The sequence below is a fragment of the Gobius niger genome (assembly GCF_951799975.1).
Source record: "Gobius niger genome assembly, chromosome: 9".
NCBI classification, from domain to species: domain Eukaryota; kingdom Metazoa; phylum Chordata; class Actinopteri; order Gobiiformes; family Gobiidae; genus Gobius; species Gobius niger.
Genome location: NC_136860.1, coordinates 9319245 through 9337621, shown reverse-complemented (window position 1 = coordinate 9337621; position 18377 = coordinate 9319245). Strand labels below are relative to the sequence as shown.

Here is an 18377-nt window from a genome sequence, read left to right as displayed (position 1 = left end):
GAGGTCAGGCTAAGAGATGCACATGTCTGCAGCACAGGGGGATGATTTCCAAAATGAAATATACCATTAGCAAAAGAAATAATACAATAAACACAGCAGTGCTACTTCCAAAGCTAGCCTTTTAGCCTAAGTGTTTTCTGATTGGACGAGCCACGGAGTGGAAATACGTCATCGCCAGTCCATCTAACAGCCATATAAACCGGAACACCTGGTCTTATCAAGAAAGCTAAAGTAAGGACAACATTTCATTTTAATGACTTTGACTGGGCCATTCAAGAACTCGTATTTTACATCAGACAATGCTTCTCAAACAGAGACTATTCTGAACTAGTGTGTTTTTCAGTGCCCAGGGCAGCTTTAAGCCGCACCTCAGGATCCTGAAACCATGTTATGGCCAATAAAAATGTGATAAAATGTAAATGTTTGGGGGGTATTAGTTTAAACAGACACTGCTAATTCTTGAAATAATAAATAATAAATCTAATAAAGATCATACCATAATTTATGACCAATTTATGCAGAAAATAATGTAATAATAATGCATTGATTTTATATAGCGCTTTTCTGGACACTCAAAGACACTTTACATTGCACTATTCGTTCACTCCATACTGGTAAGCTACTATTGTAGCCACAGCTGCCCTGGGGTAGACTGACGGAAGCGAGGCAACCAGTCTGCACCATCGGCCCCTCTGACCATCACCAACCACTCACTCAAACACGCACTACATTCGCTAGGCTTCCTGGTGTTACCAAACGGTCTCCCATCTAAGTCCTGCCAGGCCCTTCTCTGCTTAGCTTCTACGGTCTGACGGGATTGGGCAGAGCAAAGGCGGTGTGACCACTAAACATCTGTGGCCAAAGGGTTCACATACTTTTTCTTCCCACTGTATATACAGTACATGTGTACACCCAATGTGTCCTCTTTAAGCCCTTTTTAACGACTGAACTCGCTCCCAAATGACATCAAGGTCAACACATTCTGGAAAAATGTCATTACATCATTGACTTACTTCATTGCCATATTTCCGTCTGACTTACAGTATTTCAACATTGGCCATTATTACATGACCGTGCTAATACACTGCGGTTCAGTGATTTGCTCTGAGGAGATTGACGGACACTTTAGAGGAATAAAGGAGTGGCTTAGTCGCCGGCCAAGTGTTTTTGCTCATTCTCTGCACTTTCAGAGTCAGTTTGCACAGTTCTCACCATGAAGCTCTCCGCACTGGCCTGTCTGCTCCTCCACATCAGTAAGTGCTTTATTCCTATACTCATATCAACTTATAAAACTTGAATGTGTTGCAGGTGTTTTTGTGCTTTGACTTTTCCTCATCCTTAACTTTGTGCCTTCCACTGACTTGGCTTAGTTTAATGGTAAAGTAATACAAAATCAGTGACGTCTTCAAAATGACAAAATCAACTCATTGTGTTCTACTTCAGCCTTGCTTTGCTCCTGAGCTTTTAGTTTTTAAGTCTTATTTTGTGACACAATTTCATGAAATTATGAAACTAAACAAATTGCTTATGATCTTTTCAAATTCATTGGAATGCACCGTGTTGAAATGGTTTTGCAAATTATCCCAATATCGACATTTTTATGACTTGTTGTTACTGAATATCATCATTTTTATCCCACATATCTTGCAGCTCTATTGTGTTCACTTTACTGTGCCAGCCTTTTTGCTTTGTGGGAACTTCCTTTTTCGAAAATGTAATAAACTGAAGATGTTTCAAAACTCATTGCGCCTAATTCATTAGCACCTTTTAAAAAATCTTCAAATCTGCTCTTGTGAAGGCAGTTTCAGAAATCTGCACCAGATTCACAACACATTCGTAAATAGGAACATTGTTGGGACCTGTGTTCTGAGGTTGGTGAAAGCGGACTCGGAAGTGTGTGTGTTAGGATTTATTAACATAACATCACCGCCTCATTCACCACAGAATGCTGTGTGCAACTGGCGGCCAGAGGAGGACACGAAGGTCAAGATGCAAAATCCACAGCCAATAACCAAGAAAACCCTAAAAGAACCCACAGAAATCTCTGGGCATGATCATTACAAAATGAGTGAATAGCTATAACCGGTACATCATGAAAGCTTTTTCCTTCCCTTCTTGCGGGTGAGTGTGTGTCAGTGAAGTGTTCGTTTAGTCCCATTTATTAGCCGCCGCATTAAAAAGCCTGGCCCGGCCTTAGCCATCCGTGAACTCCGGTCAATTATCATTCTCAGTGGCTGCGTTACATCGGCTGACTTTCTACCTACCATTCAGCGAGCGGAGGAGGCGGGTCTTGTAGGTGATGTAAAGCATTTGCACCTATTTGCTGGTTGTAGTTTGGCAATGGCGGCGGATACAAAAGAAATGGAAGCTCTTCAATCCGTTCTGGCTCGGCTCACGCAAGGAATGTCCCCAAAAGTTATGATAGCTGCTTCGCTCACTCGGGCGCATTACACGATAGCGAAAATCAGATCCAATCGTTTCAAAGGAGTTCACCCCTCCCACCTGATAACGGAGCTCAATTGTGAAGTACCCTTGTATGAAACGAAGAAAGTACGAGGGTCTGGTAAAACCAGGCTACTGTGACCCTCCTTAACAGTACTTTTCCATAAAGGAAGTTCCCATGCCCCACCCTGTTCTATGAACATTAGAGTGCCTCAGACCGTCTTATTGGTCTTCCGGTCCATTTTGATTCACTCCCTATGGGCCTTTACCGGCCATGTCTTCAGTAAAGGCTTGTCGTGCCGGAAGAGGACCCTCCTGTTCTGATCTGGGGCTGCTGCAGTTGGTCAGTTGGTTATTCCATCAATGGATTTCTTCTTTCCTGACGGCACAGGTGTATTCCAAGATGACAATGCCAGGATTCATGGGGCTTACATAGTGAAAGAGTGGATCAGGGAGCATGAGATGGATCGGCCAGGGTCTAGTCCAGGATCATTGGGATGTGCTGAAGAAGCCTTTGCACTGTGGTCACACTCTCGCTTCAATACAAGATCTTGGTCAAAAATGAATGCAACACTGGATCTTGTGACATTGCTGAGGCGTATGGAAACAATACCATGAGGAATGGTGCTGGCATCAAGGCTAAAGGTTTGTTTACTGCATTTGACCCGTGGTTCAGCGCTCAGGGCCCATCTCCGCCTCTTGAGCTGTAATAGGTCAGGAGACCGCACAGTTGGAGAATTTGAGTTTATAGTGAGGAGACACCCACAGAGAGATCAGATAATGTAAACACAAGCGTTTTGACTTCGGATCTTAAAACATGCATTATTTTTCTTGCTGCATTAATGGATTTGTAACTTACAGCTTCAGCCGCATCCGCTTGAACAGGGCTCTAAGATGACCACGATTCTATGTAGCACATTAGACATGTATTGATCGCAATTAAGGCTTTCCCAGATGTGGCTGTATGCAAATGGTTGGCGTTTCAAGTGACAACAGAGCCGCTCCGCCATGATGACAAATATATTTTAGGCCGAGTTCAGTCTAGTCTATTCCTAACACCAGATACCAGAGCCTCAGTTAGGGGGGACTGTGTACTCCCAAAGTTTAGATAGTCTTTTGAACAGTGCAGCTTCTCCTTCAGAGGGGCTATGGCTGGGTTGCAGGTGACAATACAGTGATCTAAAGGTCTATAGTATTATATAGAGGTAAAAAAAATATTTTGTTTTTGAGGAAATGTTTGGTCTTGTACAGAGAGTGACTGATATTAATGATCATTTTAGTAATTCATAAATTTTCTTTTTAGATACGACCCTCCTGGAACCGCCACCTTAATGTGGTGGAGGGGTTTGACCACCCGAATGGTCCTGGGAGCTCTGTTGTCGGGGGCTTTGTGCCCCTGGTAGGGTCTCCCATGGCAAACAGGTCCTAGGTGACGGGTCAGACAAAGAGCGGTTCAGAAGCTCCTTATGAGAGACCAACAGGCCCGGTTAGAACCATGAGGCCGTCCTTCTGTGAACCCACCACCTGCAGGAGGAGCCATAAGGGGCTGGTGCAATCTGATTCGACCCGGCAACGGAAATGTGGAAGAAAATGGATGGATGGTTGGATGGATGTGACTTGTGAAAGTGTAATGCAGTTAATAGGAAAAACTGGCACCTGCCAACCACTGGGTCCTGTGACATCACATTCTCGAACATGCAACCCAGCAATACTGTGGAACTCTCCCCACACTGGACTAAAACTGCAGACTGGTATTAACGTCTTTAGCAGAGAGCTCAAACAGCAGCGTAAATTGGCCCAAAGTTGTTCCCATGAGTAAAATGTGTGTTGTCTAGTTCAAATAATGTGTTATATCTGTTGTAGCCTAAAAGTCCCCTATGGACACGTGTTGCACTTTAAACACTGCATCTGGTTCGTCCAATGTACTTATTAAATACATAAATAATTTGTAGTGATGGACAAAATACCCGGCGCTCTGGAGTTTTTATTCCTCTTTCTGTAGCAAAGCGGCTCTTTAGCTGCATGTCAGCGTGTCTCAGTGTGTGTTGGGCTTTAAAGTGTTGCCAGGCTTCATTCGCTCATCAAACTTGATCTTCTTCTCCATCAGGTGGTGCTATGAAGGTCATATATTTTATATGGTTTGAAAGGTCAAATATGAAAAATGATCAAACATTTATAAGGTGGTACTTTGTGTGAAAGGTTTGAGAACATGTACTGTAAAACATATCTGTGTGGTGTGTTTACCTGCAGGCGTGGCCTCTTCAGTGAAGAACTGTACATATTACCATGTTGTGGAACATCTGCAGCTGAGTAAAAACAAAGATATGTTGACTTTAGTCCGCCCGGTCAACAATCCTGACTCCCCCACCAACGTGAAACTGGACGTGGTCATTTATGCCATTTTGGATGTGGTCAGTATTATTTGTCATTCTGTCACTTTTTTGCTCTCACACATATAGCAGGCCATGACAGTGCTGGTAAAAGACACTTGAAGTGATGTAGAAGCAAGTCAAGTTATGTAGCTCCACACATCTGAACTTGTCAAACGACCCACAATAGTATAATAAAATATATTTCTACATATTCTCCTCTTCGCAGCAAGAGACTAGCCAGAAATTCATATCCTATCTGTGGACTTCAACAGTAAGTAAGAAGTAATGCCTTCAAGTAATTAATATGAAAAATTCACATTTATGTGTGTGAAATGTGCTTTTTGAGGTTTGGCAAAATGACTTCATCCAATGGGACCCTAAACAGTTCTGTGGAATCAAGGCCGTGGCTGTGCCTGCTGAAGCTCTATGGAAGCCAGACATTATCATTCAAGACATGTAAGTAGAAAACTTTGTGATGAAAACATGTGACTTCTACTACTGTGTTGAATTGTGTGTCTCTGCTTGTTGCACCAGGATAGACCGAGACAAGTCTACTGGCAGCCCGTACATGACGGTTTACTCTAACGGCACCATATTGCATAGGAATGACCAGGTGGTCGTGAGCACCTGCCGCATACGTGCGTACAAGTTCCCCTTCGACACGCAGAACTGTGACCTGTCCTTCAGATCCGCCACATACTCAGGTGAGGATCATCATTGGAGGGCAGTTCATAAAAGGCCCTGTCTGAAGTTAGGTATGGTTGTCTTGAACCAGGACATTCGGCTCTGTTTTGAAGCCCAAAAATGCTGCTGTCTGAAGGGAGATGTCCGGACTTCACTGTGCATGGGATTTATGGCTCTTTTGGAATCCTTTTGTTTCAAAGAGCTGTTCAAAAGGTTTTTTTAATGACAGTGGTCAGAAAACTCTGACACACATCTCATATCTGTTTATTCAGTCTGTCCAAAACGACTGGGACTGATGTTACAATGTTCAATTCAATTCAATTCATCTTTTTTATTTGAGCATCTGTGCTCCACAAAGTTCTTCATAGGAACAGAGTTCAGCAGAGTAATCAAGCAAAAGAAAGATACATGCGTAGGTGAATAGCCAAATAGATAAATAAATAACGTGGATATGATGTTCCACCATGTTGTTGCACACTCAAGCATCTTCAAGTAATCTTTGAATATTCTCCAGAGGCTATTCTTCGCAGCGCGGTCCTACGACTTCAGAATTGCTTTCCTCACACACCTCTTCATCTCTTGCTAAGCTTAATCTTGTCATCGCAAAGTCAGCCACTTTAATCAGCCATAGGATCTTTTTTTTTTTCTCTCTCTCTCTTTATTGAAACAGCTGTGCAGTGAAGGGGAGCAAGAGGAGGGAGGTGGGACGGGGACTTGTGGGTAGCATGCATGAAACTGCCGGATATTTAGTTTCGGCAGTTTTTATCAGAATAGTATTTTCCAACTGTTTTTAAGAGTCTGAGATTCTTAACAAATGCCTGCAAAAAACAGAATAAACAATCCTTAAAAGCATTTATGTAGATAAACAAATTTCAACCTGGATAGACTCAAACAGACAAAAGTAGTGATTTGTAAGATTTATTGACATGTATATTAGTTTTGGCGATCAGACCCCGGCGGTAGACATCGATGTATGAAAGTCAGTTTGGATGAACAGCTTGTAGTTAGGGATGTCTTCCCCCGGAGCCTGGACACTGGTGGTGGTATGGAAGATCCGTGAAGCTGCAGCAGTAGAAGCCGTGGATGGAAGAGGTGGAGATGGGGTGGAGGCGGGTCGCAGCACAGCTGGGAAGCGAACGAACCATGATTGCTGGGGCTTAAAAGCGGGGCCGAGAGCGATGATTGGCTGCCATGGAGGTGCGGCTCTTAGGCTGATGGCTGAGGTGGAGGTGTGGCCTCTCGGAAGAGATCATTGGCTGGAGGTATGTGATGCTGAAAATTAACCTAGGCCTAGCCTAGGCTTCATATCTACCTCAATGGCATCCAAAGTACGGCCCGGGGATCAACTTTTGTTTGACAATCTCAAAAGTAACATTTTATGTAGCTCATGAACATGGGGCTGTGAGCTTTAATAACATTAAATCACCTCATATGAAATTAAAAGGATGAGACACTGCAGGCCAAGTGGAAAGATGCTTTTAAAAAAATAAATTACACACTTTTGCAGTAAACATGAATATAATTTTACATTTTAGACAATTTCACATTATTATTGCAATTACATCCTACATAAATAAGGTGCTATCTGTTAAGTAATTAAAAATATCTATCTGATGTGCAAACTGAAACAATGATAAAAAAAATAGGTCAAATATTCATCAAATAATATTATTTTAAAACTTTAAAATGTGAAACTGTTTTTAAAGTTCCCATATAAAGATTTGTCTGCAGTGACCCCCTAATAAAACAATGTAAAAATAAAATCCATTTGTGCTCAATAACCTGTTCATGACGATGCGACTTTACATTAGCATTGCTGATTGGGGTGAGAAAATTAAAGCATGACCAAAGTTGTTTCAACTTCTCTCCTCCTTCGTCTTCACTTCTCTGAGGATAGAAGACTGTTAAACCGGTCACGTCTCCGCATTTATTTACATGCGCACGATCGGCTCTTGTTCAGCTGGAGCGGCTCGGAGCGCACGGAGGCTCGCAGTGATCCACGTGCTCAAAGCCAAACGGATTGTGGGAAATATCGCTGGTGGAGAACGCACAAGTCTCCTCTGATGCATCCTCTGTAAAACGGGCGGAGCAAGTTCTCATCCGGGGATTTACAGCAAACTTGCTGAGAAGCGAACTTTGAATTGGAACAGGGCTTGGGCCGCGCGTGATGACGTCTCACGAGTCCACGAGCACAGAAGTTCGCACAAGTACACAGATTGAGAAACGGCCCTACTTGGAGCGGTGCTCTGCTAGGGCAGGTAGAGAATGGCGAGCTTTAATTTCTTAATTATTGCTATCTTTTCTAGTATTGTTTCGGTTCCGGGGAGCGCATCAAGCACATGTCGACAGCAGCTGTAGATTGAGTGTGTGTGGCCGCGATGGTCCAGTGTTGTGCTGAGCATTTACCCTGTAACTGGACGAAGGAAGTGGTACGTTGCCCATGCCACTGATATAGCACTAGGTCAGAATTCAGGGTTTAACTAAGGGTGCATCAACAACGCCCTCTTGATCCGAATCCTGGCCCGTTTGCTTGGATAGTTGGGTTTGTTTGAGGTGTTGTGTACGCACAAACGGACACTGATCTGGATCAAAGAAGCAAACCCTGGTCCGGCTGAAAACATGGGTCTCAGTCCAGTCAACTGAATGGGATCATTTGAATTGTGAATGCAACAGAGCCAGAGAGCAGAATAAAACCAGGTAGCGAAAGTTCCAGGGCATTGTGCGTAGCAACCAAAACAAATAAATGAGTAACTCAAAGACAGAATAGCGCTGACAATCACGACATTCATTTCGGAATATTGTGGCATTTAAAATGAAAACGCATGTACAGACTCTCTATGATTAGAGCTAACAGAGTAAATACGACATTTACACCAAAACATAGTCAGGACTCATAAATATTGGGCAGAAACCTTTGATTTAAGCAGCGACAGAGGCCAGAGAGCAAAGCCCTGATTAGATCCGTTTTAGCACCTTGTTCCTCGTCTGTTTCCCTCGGACAGTCTGTAGTTTTCGATGTCTCTGCCCAGAGCCTTTGCAGATGCCTCATGTGAAGAGAACATATCTCCATGATCCATTAGTCCTGCTCCTGCATTAGTCCTGGTTTAGTCCCAGTTTAGTCCAGGTGCAGTCCCGGTTCCATCCATGTTTAGCCCCTGTTTTGCCTCGTTTGATGCTCATTTCATCGGTAAAAACATCTGTGCGTTCTGAGCATAGTTACTGTCACTGCCAGATTAAAAAGTGTGACAGGAAAAACCAACACATCCACAGTCTGATACGGCTTCATTTTGTAAACAAGAGACAGAAAAGTATGTGGAGTTTAATTGACCAATCAGAGAAGCGTGTTTCTTGTTGACTGTTTCCTGTAGAGGGTTTTGATGGAGTGCCCCCGCAGGCGTGCAGAGAATTTCTGCATTTAAAATGTTGGTTCGATTGACAAAAAAGACTGCGCCAATTGGAAAACTGAAACAATGGTACAACATTGGTATGTTATTGTAAGGCGTAATAATACCTTATGGGCACTTTGACTTCATTGTGCTGATGTCCAAGTCCTTGTTATTACGCCTCACAATATAGTACTCCTTTATATCCACTTAAAAAAATAATAATTTTGTGTTACCATACTTGGATTGTGTAACTACACGTATTTAAATGGGGGAAATGTGGAAGAGCTTGGTTGCTTCTAACTTCACCCCTCTTTGGGTCCATAAAGAAGAGGAGGAAAGACATGCTAACATTGGTCTGGTTGTATGCCTGAGCGCGAGTGTAAAGTCCAGACAGGTACGCATCAACTAATCGAAGCTCAGGTAAGAACATATCTCAGTATGGAAAAAACGGTGGCCTGTTCCTTTAAGGGAACCGAATCATGTCCTGTCGCAGGGCTACGGGTTCTTAAGATCCGGTTTTGAGCGGCGTGCACAGGGTCTGCTGACCGCACACCCTCTTCTCCTCAGGGGAATGATCGAAGCATGTTTTGTTGGCTTTCCTCGGTCCAGACGGGTTCGTTTGGTTCGGCTGTCAGCTCTCCACGCACCTGTTCCCTCCTGGAAGAAGGCTCTACTCAGGCCGAGAGACACGTAGTTCTGCCCCTGGCTCCAGCACAGAGTCCGCCGAGCTGACCAGCTGCTTTTCGCTGGTTAAAATCATGGTTCAGAATCTGCTCTGACTGCAGCGTTATATCCACACTTTCTTCTTTTTTTATGTTGTCATGAATATATTTAATTGAAATTTTATTTGAAAGACACACTAAGTGTGTTATGAATAAAAAACTGAGAAGTGGGATGTACATAAGCACCGGCCCCCTTTCCTTTTAGTACGAACAATTGCCTACAGAAGTTGAATGACAATGTATGACTTATCACATGTTGACCTAATGACTAAATAGAATCTACCTTTGTGCAATCTAATGTCAGTTCAAATAAAGCTGCTCTGTCATGGTCTCAGAAGCATCGTGAAGTCCAAGAACACACCAGACAGGTCCGGGATAAAGTTATTGAAAAATATATAGCTGGGTTAGATTATAAAAAGGTTTCCAAAGCTTTGAACATCTCTCAAAGTACAGTTAAATACACCATCCAGGAATGGAAAGAGAATGGGATCACTGCAAACCTATACCCGGCCGTTCTCCTAAACTTTGGTCGCCCGACCAAACAAGGTCTGTGTCAGGTGCTGGGGAACCAGAGCACCTCGACAAAAAATACTGGAACAAGACGGAAAAGGGAAACCAGCTGCTGAGAGATGGGAATCACCCTGAACAACTAACCGAAGGGCGCACAATCCTGCCAATAACTGCCTCTCCACAACGTGGAAGCTCATGTCCGGCATCATAGCGGCAAAGACAAGCGGACACATGGATCAATACATGAGCACAGCTCAGAAGGGAATTGGTGAAGATACCAGAGGGGCCAAACACCAGCTCCTGGTAGACAGAACCCGACACGCTAACCTGAGCACTGCCTGGACATGAAAGCCTTCGACTCAATGCCACACACTTGCATCATTGAATGCTTGGAGCTATACAACATCAACAGGACTGTGGAAACCTCCCTTGACACCAATGGCAAGCCACTTGCACAAGTCTCCATCAAATGTGGCATATTCCAAGGAGACGCCCTGTCCCCACTGCAGTTCTGCATACAGTGCCTCTCGTTAGTATTCATACACCTTGAACTTTTGCACATTTTTTCATGTTTACAACCCTAAACATAAAGATTTTTATTTTTTATTTTTTACTGAACGTTCACACACAAGTAACAGACAACTGTGAAGTGAAAGCAAAATGATACATGATTCTGTTTTTTTTTTTTTAAATAAAAAAGTGAAAAGTGGGACTTGCATAAGTATTCATACAGCATGAATTAATACTTTGTGGAACCCCCTTTTGCTGCAATAACAGCAGCAAGTCTCTTGGGGTTTGACTGTACAAGATTTGCACATCTAGAAACTGAAATTTTAGCCCATTCCTCTTTACAAAACAACTCCAGCTCTGTCAGATTTGAAGTTTTCAATTCTTTCCACAGATTTTCAATAGGATTTAGGTCAGGACTTTGACTGGGCCATTCTAACACATTAATATGTTTGTCTTTAAACCAGGGGTGCCCAAAGTGGGGCCAATTAGGTTGGCCCGCCAGAGGGTGACCTACTTTTGCGCCGCATCTAGTCAATAACTCTCTCTCCCGTTCATTCTCAATGGCAAATATAGATGCAGTTCACTTTTTGTCCACCAGCGTCAAATTGGGGGCGCTGTTTCACTCCTTTCACAAAGTTAAAGTGCAACTAAACGGGCGTGGCAGAGCCTTTCCCCACCCACAAACTAAAGTCAAAAATTGCTGAGAAAGGGGTGGTCTCTGAGGCTTTGGGGGAGACGAGGGGGGTGAGTGTGTGGGCGGGGTCTGCTCTGTTGATTGTCTCAGACCAAGCCCCTCGATCTGACAGGACTGACAGACGGCTGTTACCGCTGTCACCACTGTGCGCAAGGTTTTTTTTTTCGTAGGATAGTTGGTACACTCTCATTGCTTGATGTAGCAATCCTACAAAAAATAGCTGCTGGTAGACGACTCGCTCGCTGTCAGTGACTGCGAACAGAGAGAGAGCATCGCACAGTAGCTTTTCTAAGGGATTTATTTCTCTACACCACCTCAGCCTAAGTGTGAGGATCGCAGGGGCGCCATCTACTGGTTTGACTGCGCTACGCGTGTCCCTGTTGCTACGTGACTTAGGCAGAGGCGTGAGTGGGCGGGGCCACAGAGGCACAGAGGCAGAACCACGGGCAGAACTGATGATGTTTTCTGGACACCGTGGACACACTCTCCTCCAACCGCAAAAAATCAAATGTAGTTGCTGCGTGAAACCAGTAGAGGTGCTAACTCTGCGGTTTTAGACACAAAAGTGAGATTTTGAACAAGTTTGCACCAAATGTCAAAATATTGACTGGGACATGTAGCTAACTCTATTCAACAACCATTTAGACCGTTTATCAGCAAAAAAAAAAAGTGGATTTGGTGTTTAGTTACTCTTTAAGGAAACAAAAATCGTTGACATCTATGACTTATAAAATAATTTATGCTGAACTGACACTTTCAAAATGATATAATATGGCATTTTCTTTGACTTAAAGAAATGAATCAGCTAAAGTCACTGTAGGTACTGCAGGTACAGGTGGTGCTGTTGTTTCCATTTTGCTCTATATTGCTACAATAATTGATTTTGTTCTACTAAAACTAGGCTTTTGTAGCATGTTAACCCCTTAACTCCCGCCTGAACCGAGCACATTTTCTCCAGTTTGGCTTTACCCCAATCCAAAAGCTTCTGGAAAAAAGCTGTGAAAATAGCAACAAAACTGAGACGAAAACAATGATGGAAATGTGACAAAAAAGTGAGAAAACATTGACAAAAAAGTGACAAAAAATGGATGAAAAAGTGGCAAAAATGTCACTAAAATGTCGCAAGAAATGGACAAAAAACAACAAAAATATATTAAAAAATTGACAAAAAATCACAAAAATTTGATGAAAAAATGGACCAAAAAATGACAAAAAAGTTACAAAAATGAGTTGAATATCCAACAAAAAATGCAAAGGTATACCAAAAAAGAAAATAAAGCAACTTTTATTATTTGCAGTTATGTGTTTCACGCTTGACATCGCCGTGTTTGGCCCGCGACTCACAGGCACTTTTTCATTTTGGCCCTCGGAGACAAAAAGTTTGGGCACCCCTGCTTTAAACCATTCCATTGTAGATTTATCTTTGTGTTTAGGGTCATTGTCCTGCTGGAAGGTGAATCTCCGCCCCAGCCTCAGTTCTCTTGCTGACTCCAGCAGGTTTTCCTCCAAAATGTCTCTGTATTTGGCTCCATCCATGTTCCCAACTACTCTTACAATCTCCCCAGTCCCCGCTGAGGAAAAGCAGCCCCACATCATGATGCTCCCCCCACCATATTTGACACTGGGGATGGTGCACTCAGGACGATGAGCAGTGTCAGGTTTGCTCCATACATAACGTTTTGCATTTGGGCCAAAAAGTTCAATTTTTGTCTCATCTGACCAAAGCTCCTTCTTCCACATGGAGCTGTGTCCTCCATATGACTTCTAGCAAACTTCAAACGGGATTTCTTATGGCCTCCTTTAAATAATGGCTTTCTTCTTCCACTCGTCCATGAAGGCCAGATTTGTGTAGAGTATGACTTATAGTTGTCCCATGTCCAGATTCCCCCAGCTCAGCAGCAGCACTTTGCAGTTCTTCAAGGAGTTATCATGGGGCACTTGGTTGCCTTTCTGACCAGTGTTCTCCTTGTTCGCTCTGATATTTTAAGTGGAGGACCACGCCTTGGTAAGTCTGCAGTGGTGCTTTACTCTTTCCATTTCCGAAGAATGGATTGTACAGGGCTCCGGGAGATGTTCAAATCTTGGTAAATCTTTGTATAACTTAAGGCTGCTTTAAACTTCTCCACAGCTTTATCCCTGACCTCTCTGGTGAGCTCCTTGACCTTCATTATGCCGTTCAGTGACCAACACACTCCGACCACAGCTCTGAGGGCCTGAAAGAACAGCTGAAATTATACTGAGAGTAGATTACACACAGGTGGCCTCTATTTAACCGTTAGGCCAAGGAGTGAACATTCTGGAGTCATTAGGAATGTTTTAAAGGCAATTTAATGCACTCAGAAAATGCTGTATGAATACTTATGCAAGCCCCACTTTTCACTTTTCTATTTTTTGAAAATTAACAGAGTCATGTATCATTTTGCTTTCACTTCACAGTTGTCTGTTACTTGTGTGTGAACGTTCAGTAAAAAAATAAAAATAAAATCTTTATGTGTAGGGTTGTAAACATGACAAAATGTGCAAATGTTCAAGGTGTATGAATACTTACGAGAGGCACTGTAGGTCTGAACCCCCTCAGCCAAATAATCAACAAGACTGGCTATGGATACCGACTCAGGAATGGGGCCATCATCAGTCACCTCCTTAACGTGGATGACATCAAGCTGTACGCTAAGAATGAGCGAGACATCGACTCACTTATCAATACCATTCGGTCATTTGGACTAGAGAAGTGTGGTCGGGTGGTGACTCATTCAATAGCCAGCACAAGTCCCGGGCAATAAAAGGTTGCAGGGAAAGCTTACATGGAGCGCCATAACCAAGTGCCTGGTATAGTGTTCAGGAACATCTGTGCAGAATATGGGCTGGAAACCCCAAGGTCAAAGTGACAAACACCTCCAAAGTTAGTAGAGAATGACCGAGCCAAGATCCTGTGGGACTTCCAGATACAGACGGACAGAATGGTAATGGCGAACCAACCGGACATTGTGGTGGTGGACAAAGAGCAGAGGAAAGCCGTTGTGGTCGACATAGCAATACCAAGCGACTTCAACATCAGGAAAAAGGAACACGAGAAACTAGAGAAATACCAGGGGCTCAGAGAAGAGCTGGAGAAAACCTGGAGGGTGAAGGCATCAGCGGTGCCTGTGGTTGTTGGGCACTCGGGGCAGTGACCCCCAAACTGGAGAAGTGGCTACAGGCAAGGCAAGGCAAGTTTATTTGTATGGCACATTTCATGTACACGAAAACTCAATGTGCAGAGATCCCAGGAAATGCAGCAGACATCTCGGTTAATATTGGTTACTGATTGATTTTATAATCTTCCTCATGCGCAAAATTATCATATTTGTTGTTTAACAGTTGTTTATCATTTCCTGGTTGGAGAAATGTTCTTTTTTTCCATGTTTCGTGCATGCGTGCCATAACACCCAGAAAATATAAACTATATATTCCTATCAATCAATATGAGTAATTTGGAATTACTGTCCTCTTTATTTCTCAACCTTCTTAATTTCTGTTACTGTAAAACATGAGGTTGAGCTTAAACCACTACACAAGTCTAAATAAATATTTGACTTTGTTCAGGGTAAAGTAAAATGACAAAGAATGATCTGGTTCAAATCGAATCCATGCTCACAGGACTTTGTTTTATTTTTCAGACAGTGCCATTCAACTGATTCCTTTCATGAGTGCGAACGAGACCACAGAGTGGTCTGTGGAGACGTTGAGGTCAGAGTATGAGTGGATTTTCATCAACGTTACGATCACAGAGGAAAAGAAATATTTTTTTGATCGACAGGACGTGATCACCTACACTGTGAGTCGATACAAACTTCTGAAAACTAAATACTGATAAGTGAACCAATGTGGTACAGGAAATCTAGTCCTGCTTCGTAATAAACCCCTCGTGAATCAAGCATCAGACCTCCAAACACAAACCAGATTAATATGATGGTAGTTCCTCTCACAAAGAGAGGACTTTCTCTGCTTCTTCTTCTCCCAGATCCTGATGAAGCGACGCTGGGGCCTGTATGTGGTGAACTACATTCTGCCTTTGCTGTTCTTCCTCTTCCTGGACTTTGCCTCGTTCCTCATAACAGACACAGGAGACAAACTGGGCTTTAAGATCACGATCCTCCTGGCCGTCACTGTGATGCAGCTACTGTTCAATGAGGTCCTGCCGGCCTCCTCCGTCCGCATACCGCTCATTGGTAAGACCTGGTTTAAGTTCTCATTTCAAACCTTCCTTTACGCTGGGCTCATTCTGACTACTGAACGGCTTCGGAGTGGCTTATTGTGTACAGTGTGTGTGCGCGGGGCGGGGCTCTCAACAAGGTTCCCTGGGTTGAAATAATAAAGGGCATGTCAAACTCACCCTTCGCTGCCAGCAGTCCAGCTAAACCCACTCACTGAACCACATTTCTGCTGCTGTCCTAAATATGGGGCGATACATTTTCCCCTTGGACGGTAAAGCTTGTTGTCTTTGTGTACTTAACCTCTTACCTCTGCCTTAACCAAACGCATTTTCTCCAGTTTGGTTTTACCCAAATCTAAAAGCTTCTTGACTGGAGTCTTTGTTACAATTTTGAAGCGTTTTTATCACGTTTTCTTGATGTGTTTTTGTCTTTTATTGTTGCTTTGACATCAGTCTTCAGTCACATTTTTGGTTGCTTTTCCATTGTGTTATTGCTTTTCTGGCACGCTTTAAAAAAAATCCCTTTTGCATCGTTTTCTTCCTTTGACTATTTTGACACTTTTATTCAAGAAGCTTTTAGATTTGGATCAAGCCAATCTAAAAAATGTGTACAGTTAAGGTGGGGGTTAAGAGTTTAACAATCCTCTACCCATCTCTGTTTTGCCGTACTGCTGAAGTTAGGAAAGAAGGGCGTAAATTTATGGCTGATTTGAAATTCACTGGATTCTCGTCTCCGGCGGGTGTCGGATTTCCTGTTTGTCATTTCCAAAGCTTGATCAGGGCGGAGTCCGGATAAAATAGTCTCCTAGCAAAGTCTTAGTGCCGTATGACCCACAGTAAATGAAAATAGCTTTTTATGGTGACATTTAGTCAGTAGTGTAAAGGTTTTAAGACTCTATGTATTTTCTTCCTTCATTTCAATAATCATGAATAACTGATGTAAAACCACAATATTCTTCCTCAGAATTAAACCGCTGCTCGTGATCTTGCCTGTCTCCAGTTAGCCCATTTCCCCATGTTTGCTTATGGCATTTCCAAGCATAATTATCATGACTTTTCTTCAAACTTTTTGAAACGATGCATAAAACATCAAAACTTTTCATGGTCGGCAGCGGTGTTCTGCGTCGGGCTCTTCTCCCTGATGCTGCTGAGCCTCCTGGAGAGCCTCGTGGTTCTGTATCTGCTCAACAAAGATGGAAGTCCACAGCAGGACGACGACGAACCCTACAGGCGACTTAAAGGTACTCTCCATGCAATTTGAATGTTATGAGGGTTCTGATCATGTATCATCCTTTGCTGCCATCCTTCTAATCCTCTTCCACAATCCTCCAGGGGCTCATAAAGCTTTTCTTATCCTCTGACAGCTTTGTCTGTGGGGCTGTAACAGTACACCAAGATTATAGTTCAGTTTCAGCAACTTTTCTCTGAGGGTCTTTTCAGTATTTTCAATATAAAAGAGCAGGGAAAACAACATACAAATGCCAAGGCAGTTCCAGGCCAGCTCAGAGACATAGTCCTTCAAGGGAAGCGACCAGGAGGACTCTGGAACAGTTGCCCGAGCAACTGCCACTGGCTTCTACCAACGTCAAGGAGGAGGGTGGGGTGAGCCTGTCGAAACAGTGCACTGATCAGAGAGTTCACCATTGACTCTCACTCTTATGACATGGCTTTTTATCTTTGTTACTGTCCAGTGGCTTAAATTTCAGTTGTATCTGTACCAAAGGCACATCCTGTTAGTATCTGGAGCATTTACAAGCTTTATACTTAAATATGTGTGATGTTTTATCTTTGTATAATGTGTTTTAATATGTTGACTAGTTCTCAGAATTGCAAGACGAATTTACCCACGGGTACAAATTAACCGAACCTAGTTTAAGTTATTGTGTTTTCTGACTGTTGTTTTTAGATTTGATCAGCCTGAGTCACAATTCTTTTACCTCAAACTCCTCACTGGAAAAGGTAAGAGTCTAAAACAGATGTGACAGCTGTTTCCTTGTGCTAAATATGCACTTGGTTACAATTTCTTGCCTAACTAAAAATGTACATCAACCACACAAATTTCAACTTTAAAATTGGGCTTGCTTGGGTAACAAACACTAAATGACCATAACTTTTGAAAGCACATTTTAGTTTTGGTTTGTTAAATCAGTTGGTGGATTGTAACTTTGGAAAACCATAGTGGCCAGTGATCAAAACTGTGAATGTAAAGCCCTGGTTCCAGCTTACATTTGTGTGTTCTTCAGACCCAGGTGTCAGACCTCATCCTGGCTGCGCTGACCGAACTCCTTCAGAACAAGAGAGAGGACACAGAACCTGGATACTGGGCCAAAAAGGCAGCAATCCTCAACCGTGTCTTCATCGTCTTCTACTTCACTGTGGCCACGGTCTTTCTGGGGACTGTGTTTTATCACTGGATCTACTAAAATGTTGTATTTTCTGCATGCTGAGATGCTTTCACTTCTGTAGAGCATGAATATTCATTAGCCAATTTCAACACTATAAGCTACTGCACATTGTAGGATTGAAACATAAATGACTGGTGTAGAATGGAGAATAATAAAGTTACACAAAACTAATTCCAGCTTTTGTCTAGCAATGTCCAACCCGGCCTGATTCCAAAAGTTGTGTCAAAGTAACACAAGGTGTAAATTAGTTAAGTAAGGGATAATGTATAGAACGCTGGTCATTATCGAGAAAATAAGCACCGACAGGGCGAACCGACTCAGACTCACGCTAACTTCACGAGCAATTCCCCAAACTTCTCTCGCAGTGACGGGGACAGAGATAGTGTCCGGAGTGATATGAAAGCACGAACTCCGTTGCCATTGGCAGCAGTCATTATTTTTTTCAGAGGTCCTTTAT

The 18377-nt window shown here is 42.9% G+C and overlaps 1 protein-coding gene across 1 annotated transcript; it reads left to right on the top strand.

The window, feature by feature from the left end:
- Positions 1–1209: 1209 nt before the first annotated feature.
- On the top strand, positions 1210–17938 carry LOC306968274 (5-hydroxytryptamine receptor 3A-like; the record flags this gene model as incomplete). The annotated part of the gene is made up of 10 exons (XM_079563616.1): positions 1210–1253; positions 4693–4853; positions 5041–5085; positions 5161–5270; positions 5349–5518; positions 14980–15137; positions 15324–15531; positions 16628–16756; positions 17422–17474; positions 17759–17938. Exons 1-10 carry the CDS (start codon positions 1214–1216, stop codon positions 17936–17938), a joined length of 1254 nt encoding a protein of 417 aa, XP_079419742.1. The 5' UTR covers positions 1210–1213.
- Between the last annotated feature and the right edge of the window lie 439 nt (positions 17939–18377).